Genomic DNA, 10520 nt, shown 5'->3' with positions numbered 1-10520 from the left:
CGATATAATGGTATCTCCAGAAATTTGAACTTAGTAATATTCACGTCTAATGTGTCTTTTTCATCGATTTTCAGAAAATTACTGAATAGTTTCACATCCGATGTTATCCATTGAACTTTTAAATCGGGTGTGTAATACCCTGTTTTAAATTTCTAAAGTAATTGCTGCTTGCTTTATCTTCGAGGTCCAAGATATACTGTCCTGCAACTTCAATAACTTCTTCCAATGTTTTCAGTATCGTTTAGTTGTCAGATAAATTCATTCGTCTTTGTCTGGAGTTTGTGTCTTTCGTGCAGAACGTGAGGTATCCGTGCACCGAGTTTTTGGACATTAACCATCATGTGAAGGTGACGGGTGACCATATCGCAAGAGCCTCTTATCTGTCGGGCCGATTCTCTAGTGAAATGGAGCAAATCCTTGTAGATGAAACTAGTTCAATCGATCCTCTTTGAACTGAACGGGTCGGCCGGAGTTTGTGAGATTGATTTTATCCTCCCTGAAGCGTGCATTTCCTTCAGTCTTAGAGCTTTCCATTTGCACAGCGCAAATATCTCAAGCGGCTCAGATGGAATTGGAAACTTTATAGAAAGCGTAGAGAAGCAGATATTGGGAATGCTTTTTTTCTCTCTCCCTACTTAGCACTCCGTCCCTATAGGTCTCAAAAGAGACAAAATTTATACAAATTTCAAAAACTATACACAAAAGTTGTAGGCGAAGAATAGAGCTACAAAAACAACAATATATATATATATATATACATATACACACACACACACACACACACATGCACACACACACACACACACACACACATATATACATTCGAAGCTTTCTTCCAAGGAATCTAATGCGCTTAGCTTAGTTTTTCCTTGGGGCTGGCCAGATTAGAGCAATGTCAAGATTAATCAGCCGAAATTGCAAGGATGATCCGGTTCTTGACTGAAGATTGAAGGCTTCGAATGTCCCGTCCGTTTTTTTTTGTATCGTCTTCTAAATGTTTTGCGTTCTTGTCCCAGTTTGTATTTTTTTATACATACATACATACATATATATATATATATATATATATATATATATATATATATATATATATAAAGGCTACGACAGAAAAAAATATTTTGTGTTTATTCAAATAACATGGGAAAGGAACGGACGGATTTATATCACAACATTATACAAAGCTTTTCGAAGCTTTGAATTTTTTCGTCATTGTTCTCCTGTATTACTATATGTCCACATCTGCTTTTGTATCTGCTTTAACCCTTTAGCATTTAAACTAGTCATATCCAGCCCAAATGCTCAACCTGTTTTATATTCAAACCAGCAAGATCCAACATCTCACACTTACCCAAAACTATCATTCTAAAAATACCAATCGCATCATTAAAATCTCGAAGCTACGAGATAATGCGTGATGAATTCAAAACAATATGAACAAGCATTGCATTTGGCAGTGTAATATGAATGCTAAATTGTTAAAGAAATCACCAGTAGAGGTTTATAGAACATCCGGGGACCTACATAAATAGGAGTGGAAAATGCAAGCTTTGCATGGCAGAACAGGCAAGGATCCATAAGACTCGCTTGAACTTGGGACCCTTTTAAACTCAAGAAATGTGTGTGTGTAGGCATAGATGTATGCGCGCGTTAAGAACATTTAAGGATGGCAATGAAGAAGAAAACAGTAAAAGAGTCTATAGCCGTCGAAGTGAGAAGTAAGCTCATAGACACAAGAAAGATAATACCAGTTCGTAGTCAGTCGTATACAGTATTTGAAATACTGTATCAAGAAGTCGTGGCCATGATGCTGAGCCGGTTACAGGTACATGTCGTACATGAAGTCGTGGCTGTGATACTGCTGCCTGGGTCACTTGTACAGGAGTTCATGCAGGTCGTATATTCACTGTTGATCCGTAGTGAAATAATTCACGAACAGTGAACTGTTGGAACCTGGGTGAATTGCTTGCTGAGCTGTGTACGTAGAGAGATGATGCTGACGACGTTAAGGACATGATGGTGGCGATGAAGAAGGAGGTTTCCGTAATGCTGTTTTATAAGGAGCTCTAGACTAAAACAGGGTAGTGAACATGCTGTCCCATGTCATTCTATTTAGAGCCTCCGACTGGTTATGCGCGGCAAGTTGGCACAACCGAGTAAGAGACAAATTGCGCCATTACCAGCCAATTAGAATAAGGACACAACAGGATCCAAATAGTGGCCAAAGGCTTGCTGTTCCCTGCTACGTTCGAATGCACGTGTACATATATATATATATAATAAATGGGAGAGAGGAACTTCACCCGAGTCTACGCCACACTACGTTGCCTTCCATCACTACCCAAACTCCACAGACATATTTGTCTTTCTTTCTTCTCGATGTCGCATATAACGTCTTCAAATTTTGGCATAAGGACAGCAGTTTTAGGGAAGGAGTAAATCAATTATATCAACCCCAGTACTTAACTGGTACTTATTTTATCAACCCGGAATGGATCAAAGGCGAAGTCGACCTCGGTGGTATTTGAACTCAGAACGCAAGAAGAAATGCCGATGAGCATTTTGCCCGGTGCCCTAACGATCTTCCCATTTCGCCACCTTTCTCGTCGCTTGTAATCTTTCATGCTCCCAGGCCCCTCTGTCCATTCCGGTTACCCCCAAACATCAATTCTCTGGAATTCCCTTCTTGTTCAAGTTTTCCCTGTAGTTGTCGGCTACTGGGGTAACAAGCGGACCCCTTAAGTTTTTTTTCGGGGTTATGAAAACGCTTTGTCTAACCTTTTGTAAAAGTTCATCGTCAAAACGAACGAAGGTAGAAATATTTTTGGATTGATTTGAAACATTACTTTTCCATTATTGGTTTTATCTGGTTTGATTGATGTACAAATATAATAATAATTATGTCTGTGTTTGTTTTGATATTAAGATTGAAAAAATCGAATAAAAAGCTTTGCACTCGGGTTTGCACCCACTAAACAAATTTCGTTCGTCACTTTTCTCGGAATGTCAGCTAAATTCATTGGTACTGCAACCCCACCCGCCTCTGCCTGACCCTACCATATTCAAAATAAATATAATTAAAATAAACAAATCAATAAACATATCAGAAAAGTTTTCTACCTGTATTTTCTATAGAGACCCTTCATGTATTATATTCTTTTTTTTATGCAGCCCGTACGCTCCCCAAAGTTTTCCTTTTTATTTTCGTGTTGATATTTGAATATTTGATAACTCACTCCTTTATTTTAATCTAACATTGAGGAAATTTGAGAGAGAGAGAGAGGAAATGTCGATGAAAATTTGTTTGTCTGGGATTGGTTAGTTCTTCACGACGTTATTATTTAATTCTGGTGTTGGTAAGGGTTTTTATCTCCACTTCCTTGCGCTGGCATTTATTTGATTATCTAACAACATAGCTTTACTTTTATGATTTTTGTCATAAGTTTTAGGTTCTATGGTTACCTCTAATAGCACTAAAACCTTATTATTATTATTATTATTATTATTATTATATTATTATTATTATTATTATCATTATTATTATTATTATTATTATTATTATTATCATATTATTATTATTATATTATTATATTATTTAATTATTATTATTATTATTATTATTATTATTATTATTATTATTATTATAAGCATTATTATTATTATTATTATTATTATTATTTATTATCATTATTATTATTATTATTATTATTATTATTATCATTATCATTATTATTATTATTATTATTATTATTATTATTATTATTATATTATTATTATTATTATTATTATTTTATTATTATTATTATTATTATTATTATTAGCTCATTTTATTATTATTATTCTTATTATTATTAAATTATTTATTATTATTATTATTATTATTATTATTATTATTATTATTATTATTATTATTATTATATTATTATTATTATTATTATTATTATTATTATATTATTATTATTATTATTATCATCATAAAGTACTTTATTATTTCTTTATTTACTTTATTCAAATCATTTTGAAATAATAGCTTTGTTTACATTCCGTCTAACGGTGGGCTTGTCTTCGTTCGTATTTCATAAAGTTTGATTTGTTTGATGTATTTATTTCTTTTATCTTTATTATTATTATATATTACTACAATTTCTTGATTGAATAGATTTAATATGATTTGTAAAAACCGGCCCTAGTCTGTTTTATGTTGTTGAATCAGTCGTAATATATATTTGTTAAGCAACCTTTCCTTGTATAACAACTCAGAAATGTGTACAATTGCTGCTGGTACTGAATCAAATGTATGTAAAATTCAATAGATATCAGACGTTTACAATACATCACTCACATAATACCAGAATGACACAAAGGTCAATTATGCCTTTCTGTGGTTTTGGAATCCGATAGGCAGCGTTATGAAAGGTTCACCTTGACCTCTTAATATCTAAATAAAAAGGGATTTTCTACGAGAAGCAAAGCATTGTGAATCCACTAGCTGACCGAAGCAGAAACATGCCAATAGTACAAACGCTAATCTTCTTAATATTAGTTCTGTTACAGAGTCATTATGTTACAGCTCATGGCCGATTGGTTGATCCCGCCAGCCGCTCTAGTATGTGGCGTTTTGGTTTTCCCAATCCTATTAATTATAACGACAATCAAATTTACTGCGGTGGCTTTTCTGTAAGTTCTCCAGTTTTTCTTTACTTAAATTTTACAAGCAATATTTTTTGTTGATCTGCTAAACAATTAAGTTTATGGGATTTTTTCGGTTTGAACGGCAGTTTTTAACATAATTTCTAGGTAACTAAAAAATTTTAAACTTCATATACCGGTAGAATGTGTTTATAAAACATCTTTTTCTCTTGGCTTTATTGAGAAAATTCTATAGTTTGTAAGATATTTGTTGTTTTTTTTCTTCAATTTCTGCAATTTCAACCAATCAGTGACGTCTATTGAGTTAAAAAGCATTCTGTGCCGTATGAATATGTCCCTCGTTTAAGAAACAGATTGGGTTTATTTACATTTCTGAAGAAAAAAAGATACCCTCCCACCACCCTTAACCCTAACTAACCCTAACCCTAAAATAGATTGAAATGCAATAGATCGATACTAGGGTCATAATTATGGGTGACAATTTCATATGATACCGCTAGAAAAAGCTGCCGTTCAAACCGAAAAGATCCAGTTTATGATTTACGTCTATATAATGGTTAATGTATTTACAAATACTTTCAAACGCGTTTCTTATATAACATGCATGGTTCATAAAATCATAAATATAAATATAGTTTATTAATATAACATTTGCCAGTTTTGTTTTTAGGGTGGGCAGCAGAGGTATTGTACGATTGAAATCTCGAAATGTAAAATAGTCCGGAACATACCGATTTGCTAATCTATTATATAAAATCCGTTCTGTGTGTGTGTGTGTGTGTGTGTGTGTGTGTGTGTGTGTGTGTGTTCTAGGATCTCGGGCATCCTCCATCCGATTGCGCTCAAATTTGATTTGTCGATACCGACGGTATCAGGGCGTGTATAAATCTTTAAAAAATTACAAAAATCGATTCCAAGTGAGAATGCGATCGATAAAGCCGTGGGAACGTGCATTTGTAAAATCGTTTTCCTTGGAATAGAAAAAAAGTCTATCTTTATTTCTTCTTTTGCTGATGTCTCAAATTTAGGTTAAATCAGTGTTTCTCAAAGGGGAGGTCTATGGGACGGTCGGACAAGTTATTTTGAGAAAATTTGGTTTAAATGTTTGACAACTCAGCACCGTCCATTGGACGGGGGGCGTTTTGCTCGTTCATATATATATACATAATCACATTTTCGCACGTATCATTCGTCTATGCCCATGCATTTATTCATTTTTCAGTCTATACATGCATTATCACTCCGCATATAAACACAAAACCTAATATTTTGAAGAACGTGGCAAAAAGGCTGGTCATAGATGTTAATGTTTTTAAAATATTAATGACAAAATGGAAAAACTCCATTTGGGAATCAAAGTGGACAGCAACCAGTTTGCCAAGAACTTAACAAAAATATAATAAAAATAGTCAAAACGTTAGCGGGCTTTAGTATTTTACCAGAACCGCTTCTTCCATCAACTCGCTGCGAATAAAGTACATAGCCTACACAAGAAGAAATTTTAAACTAAATAATTTATATCTTGGCTACATTTCACAGCAGACATAAGAATTTCATACACGCACACAAATTTATTGGGCTGTTTATTGTAGATCTGATGCCAGCACATAACAGGTCGATAACTTATTTTATCGATGTCTGAGAAATAAGTCCACTATCAATTCTGGTGGGATTTGAACTCAGAATTGAAGTTAAATACGGCAAAACTGTCGGCCTAGCGCGATATTGTTTCTACAGCTCTGCCATCTTAATAACAGCGATTTTTAATATTGGCATTAATCGCCATATTTTGATAGAATTCATTTTATCGATACGGGAAAGAAAAAAAAGTCGAACCCGGTGGTATTGGTTCTGCGGAAGGCGGCGAGCTGGCAGAAACATTAGCACGCCGGGCGAAATGCTTAGCTGTATTTCGGCTGTCTTTATACTCTGGGTTCAAATTCCGGCGAGGTCGACTTTGCCTTTCATCCTTTCGGGGTCGATTAAATAAGTACCAGTTACGCACTGGGGTCGATGTAATCGACTTAATCCGTTTGTCTGTCCTTGTTTGTCCCCTCTGTGTTTAGCCCCTTGTGGGTAGTAAAGAAATAGGCATTTCGTCTGCCGTTACGTTGTGAGTTCAAATTCAGCCGAAGTCGACTTTGCCTTTCATCCTTTCGGGGTCGATTAAATAAGTACCAGTTACGCACTGGGGTCGATGTAATCGACTTAATCCGTTTGTCTGTCCTTGTTTGTCCCCTCTGTGTTTAGCCCCTTGTGGGTAGTAAAGAAATAGGTATTTGTTCTGCGGGCGTTAAGGCACGTAACTAAAGACATGGAAGGGGTTTTATCTGGATCTTATCAATTTTATCGCATAACCGCTCCTTAATATCTGCTTCTAATTTAGGTACATGGATCCGACTTAACGTTCTGAATTCAAATCCCATTGAAGTCAACTTTACCTCTCATTTTTTCCGAGGGTCGATAAGATGAGTACCAGTTGAGCTCTTGGGTCGATACAATCGACTAGCCTCTCCTTGCAAAATTTCAGGCCTTTTTCCTGTAGCTGAAAGAATTTAAATACAAGGTCAGCAATTTTTTTGAGAGCCAGAAGTTAATCGATTACGTCGACCCCGTAAGTGACTGGTGCATCACTTTATTAACCCTAAAAGTATTTTTATTTTTATTTTTATAAATAAATAAAAATAAGAAATAAGTGGAAAATTTACCGGTGAGTGTGTTAAATTATAAGGCACAAAGAGAAAATGACTCTCCCAAGACACAACAGTATATATATATATATATATATATATATATTGGCCTGCTCGCTTAGCCAGCGGGGTGGCGTCATTTGAAGGCTAAAACAATGCGAAGCGCATTGTGACCAGCGATGTGTTGCAACATCTGATAGCCTGGTCGGTAACGGTGATATATATATATATATATCTTACCATTTTTATCAATATATATATATATAATTGTTTCAGTCATTTGACCGCGGCCACGCTGGAGTACCACCTTTAGTCGACCCCAGGACTTATTCTTTGTAAGCCTAGTACTTATTCTATCGGTCTCTCTTGCCGAACCGCTAGTTGACGGGGACATAAACACACCAGCATCGGTTGTCAAGCGATGTTGGGGGGACAAACACAGACACACAAACAAACACACACACACACACACACACACACACACACACACATATATATATATACGACGGGCTTCTTTCAGTTTCCGTCTACCAAATCCACTCACAAGGTTTTGGTCGGGCCGAGGCTATAGTAGAAGACACTTGCCCAAGGTGCCACGCATGTGGTTGATAAGCAAGCTACTTACCACACAGCCACTCCTGCGCCTATTTTTATACACATACAGATACATACATATATATATATATAATATATATATATATATATAAATATACATACATACATATATATATATATATATATATATATATATATATATATATATATATATATATATATATATATATATAGATATAGATATGGTAAGTAGCTTGCTTATCAACCACATGCGTGGCACCTTGGGCAAGTGTCTTCTACTATAGCCTTGGGCCGACCAAAGCCTTGTGAGTGGATTTGGTAGACGGAAACTGAAAGAAGCCCGTCGTATATATAAATATATATATATATATGTATGTGTGTGTGTGTATGTGTGTGTATGTGTATGTATTTGTGTGTCTGTGTTTGTCCCCCCAACATCGCTTGACAACCGAATTTTTATATATTTTTTAATTAATTTTATTTCTATGTATTGGCTTATGATTTTCACTGTTTGATTTGCCTGATAGTGGTTTTATCTCTAATTTAATATAATATAATATATATATATATATATGTATATATATATATATATATATATATTATATATATATATATATATATATATATATATATATATATATATATATATGTATATATGTATATATATATATATATATATATATATATATATATATATATATATATATATATATATATATATATATATATATATGTATATATACCGGGTGGTTAAAAAAGTTCGATATCATTTGAGATTTAAATATCACAGAAACTACATAGTCAAAGCAATTGAAACTAAACAGGTATAATGTTGAGCAACATAAGATTTATTCCTCCAAATTTCAGTGAGAAATTCAATGGTATGAGGATTCCATGACCGATTTCACAAATGTTCGATATGTGCACCGCCTGATACACGGCACACGTCGAGTCGGTAGTCCAGCTCCTCCCAAACACGCTGCAGCTTGTTTTGGGTAACAGTCTCCATTGCGGTAGTGATTCTTTGCTCGAGTTCATCTAGGTTTGCAGGAAGTGGGGGGGGGGGACATAGACCAGGCCCTTCACATAGCCCCAGAGAAAAAAGATCGGAAGTTGTCAGGTCAGGTGAACGTGGCGGACATTTCAACAGCACATTGTCTTCTTCATCATCAGCACGCCCGATCCATCTCCTTCCTCTTCCTTCGGAGATCCTACAGCAGTCATGGGTACTGCTTTTTCTTCTAACTAAAAGACATAGTAAAATAGACGTTATTCCATATTGTTCGTGTATGCAAAAGTTGTTTGTTATGAAAACTGTCATCGTTCTGAAGAGGTTGGTTTCTATTGGTGTTCACATGTATCCGGCTTATTTGTTGTATCTGTAACGATAAAGTTTTTAATTGAAGTTGAGGGTCATCAACTCTAAAGGTTAAGTTTTAATTAGTGTAGTTACTAATTGTAACGGGTAAGGTTGATTAGGTACACAATAATATGAAATGTCGAAGTTAGCAGTTGTAACGACAAAAATTTATTGTTATAATGCCATGTTTTACGATGTGAAGCCTTAAGGAAATATTTACCGTTACGTTACAATACCTTGCCCCGACGGGCAGGTTATGATAAATCCAAAAGCATGCGAAGTAAAGTTTGTGTTTGTGTCCTTTTCATTGTTTAATAGTAATTACAGAGAGAGATAGAATGATGTTGTAAGAGAACAGAATTAGAGCTAGTGAGAGTTGTAAGGTGTTGTCTCACAGTTGCTGACAGTAAACTTCATTTCTCCCTCTGACCAAGGTTCTAGCTGGTCAGCCAGACTTCGTTGTCATTGAGTCGTCACCATGTGAGAGAACTCGTTGAGTCGCCACCGACTGATTTTTGCTTGGGGTGTTCTTGCTTTTATAACTACCCAGAAGGATAGATATATAATTGAGAACAATAGATTTAGTTGGTGGTTTTGTTATCTTAATTCTAGCTTTTGGTGAAGTAGAAGAGATTAGAAAGGGTCAAGTGGTGAAGACATTATTTCGGCCTAACTAAAGGCAATCTGGCGAATGTCAAACTGCTGTCACAGAAAAACCATTGTTCCACCGTGGGAAAAGTTCTGTTGCAGTGTTAATTTAAATTTGGCTATGGTGGATCGAATCCATTTCATGCTTGCAAGATCCACTACATATCTATTCATCTGACGCACATTAAGCGATAGAAACATTTTATATTTCAATGAAATTGCGATGATACTATGAAATGAAGTTTCAAAACTATTGACTATTAAAATCTTTTTAAAAATCTTAGTTTTAATCTGAAAGATTTTCATATAAAATATGCAGTGAACATTGGTGGAAAGAGAAACTACTTTAATTTTGTTTTTGTGATATGGTTTTGTAACGGTCTTGTGATATTCTTGCTTAAAGGTTTCTCATTACAATTTATCTTCTGTTTTTATTTTTTTGTTTGTTCCAGGCGTTGTGGGAAAAATTTCATGGAAAATGTGGGGTGTGTGGCGATCGACTCGATGGCCCACGTGAAAACGAAGCAGGCGGTAAATATGCTAACGGGATAATAGCAGCCCGATACACAGAAGGAGACCTAATAAATGTAACTGTACAA

At 34.9% G+C, this 10520-nt stretch overlaps 1 protein-coding gene across 1 annotated transcript in view; it reads left to right on the top strand.

Moving 5' to 3' along the window:
- The first annotated feature begins 4354 nt into the window (after positions 1–4354).
- LOC115222289 overlaps positions 4355–10520 on the top strand; it is a 9979-nt gene continuing 3813 nt past the window's right edge. Inside the window, exons 1-2 of the mRNA XM_029792463.2 lie at positions 4355–4674; positions 10374–10520. The exon at positions 10374–10520 is cut by the window's right edge and continues 229 nt beyond it. Of these exons, the coding sequence (XP_029648323.1) occupies positions 4504–4674; positions 10374–10520 (318 nt within the window). The 5' untranslated portion in view covers positions 4355–4503. The remainder of the gene's footprint in view (positions 4675–10373) is intronic.

Source organism: Octopus sinensis, linkage group LG19 (assembly GCF_006345805.1).
Source record: "Octopus sinensis linkage group LG19, ASM634580v1, whole genome shotgun sequence".
Taxonomy (NCBI): Eukaryota; Metazoa; Mollusca; class Cephalopoda; order Octopoda; family Octopodidae; genus Octopus; species Octopus sinensis.
This window is presented reverse-complemented; position numbering and strand designations above follow the sequence as displayed.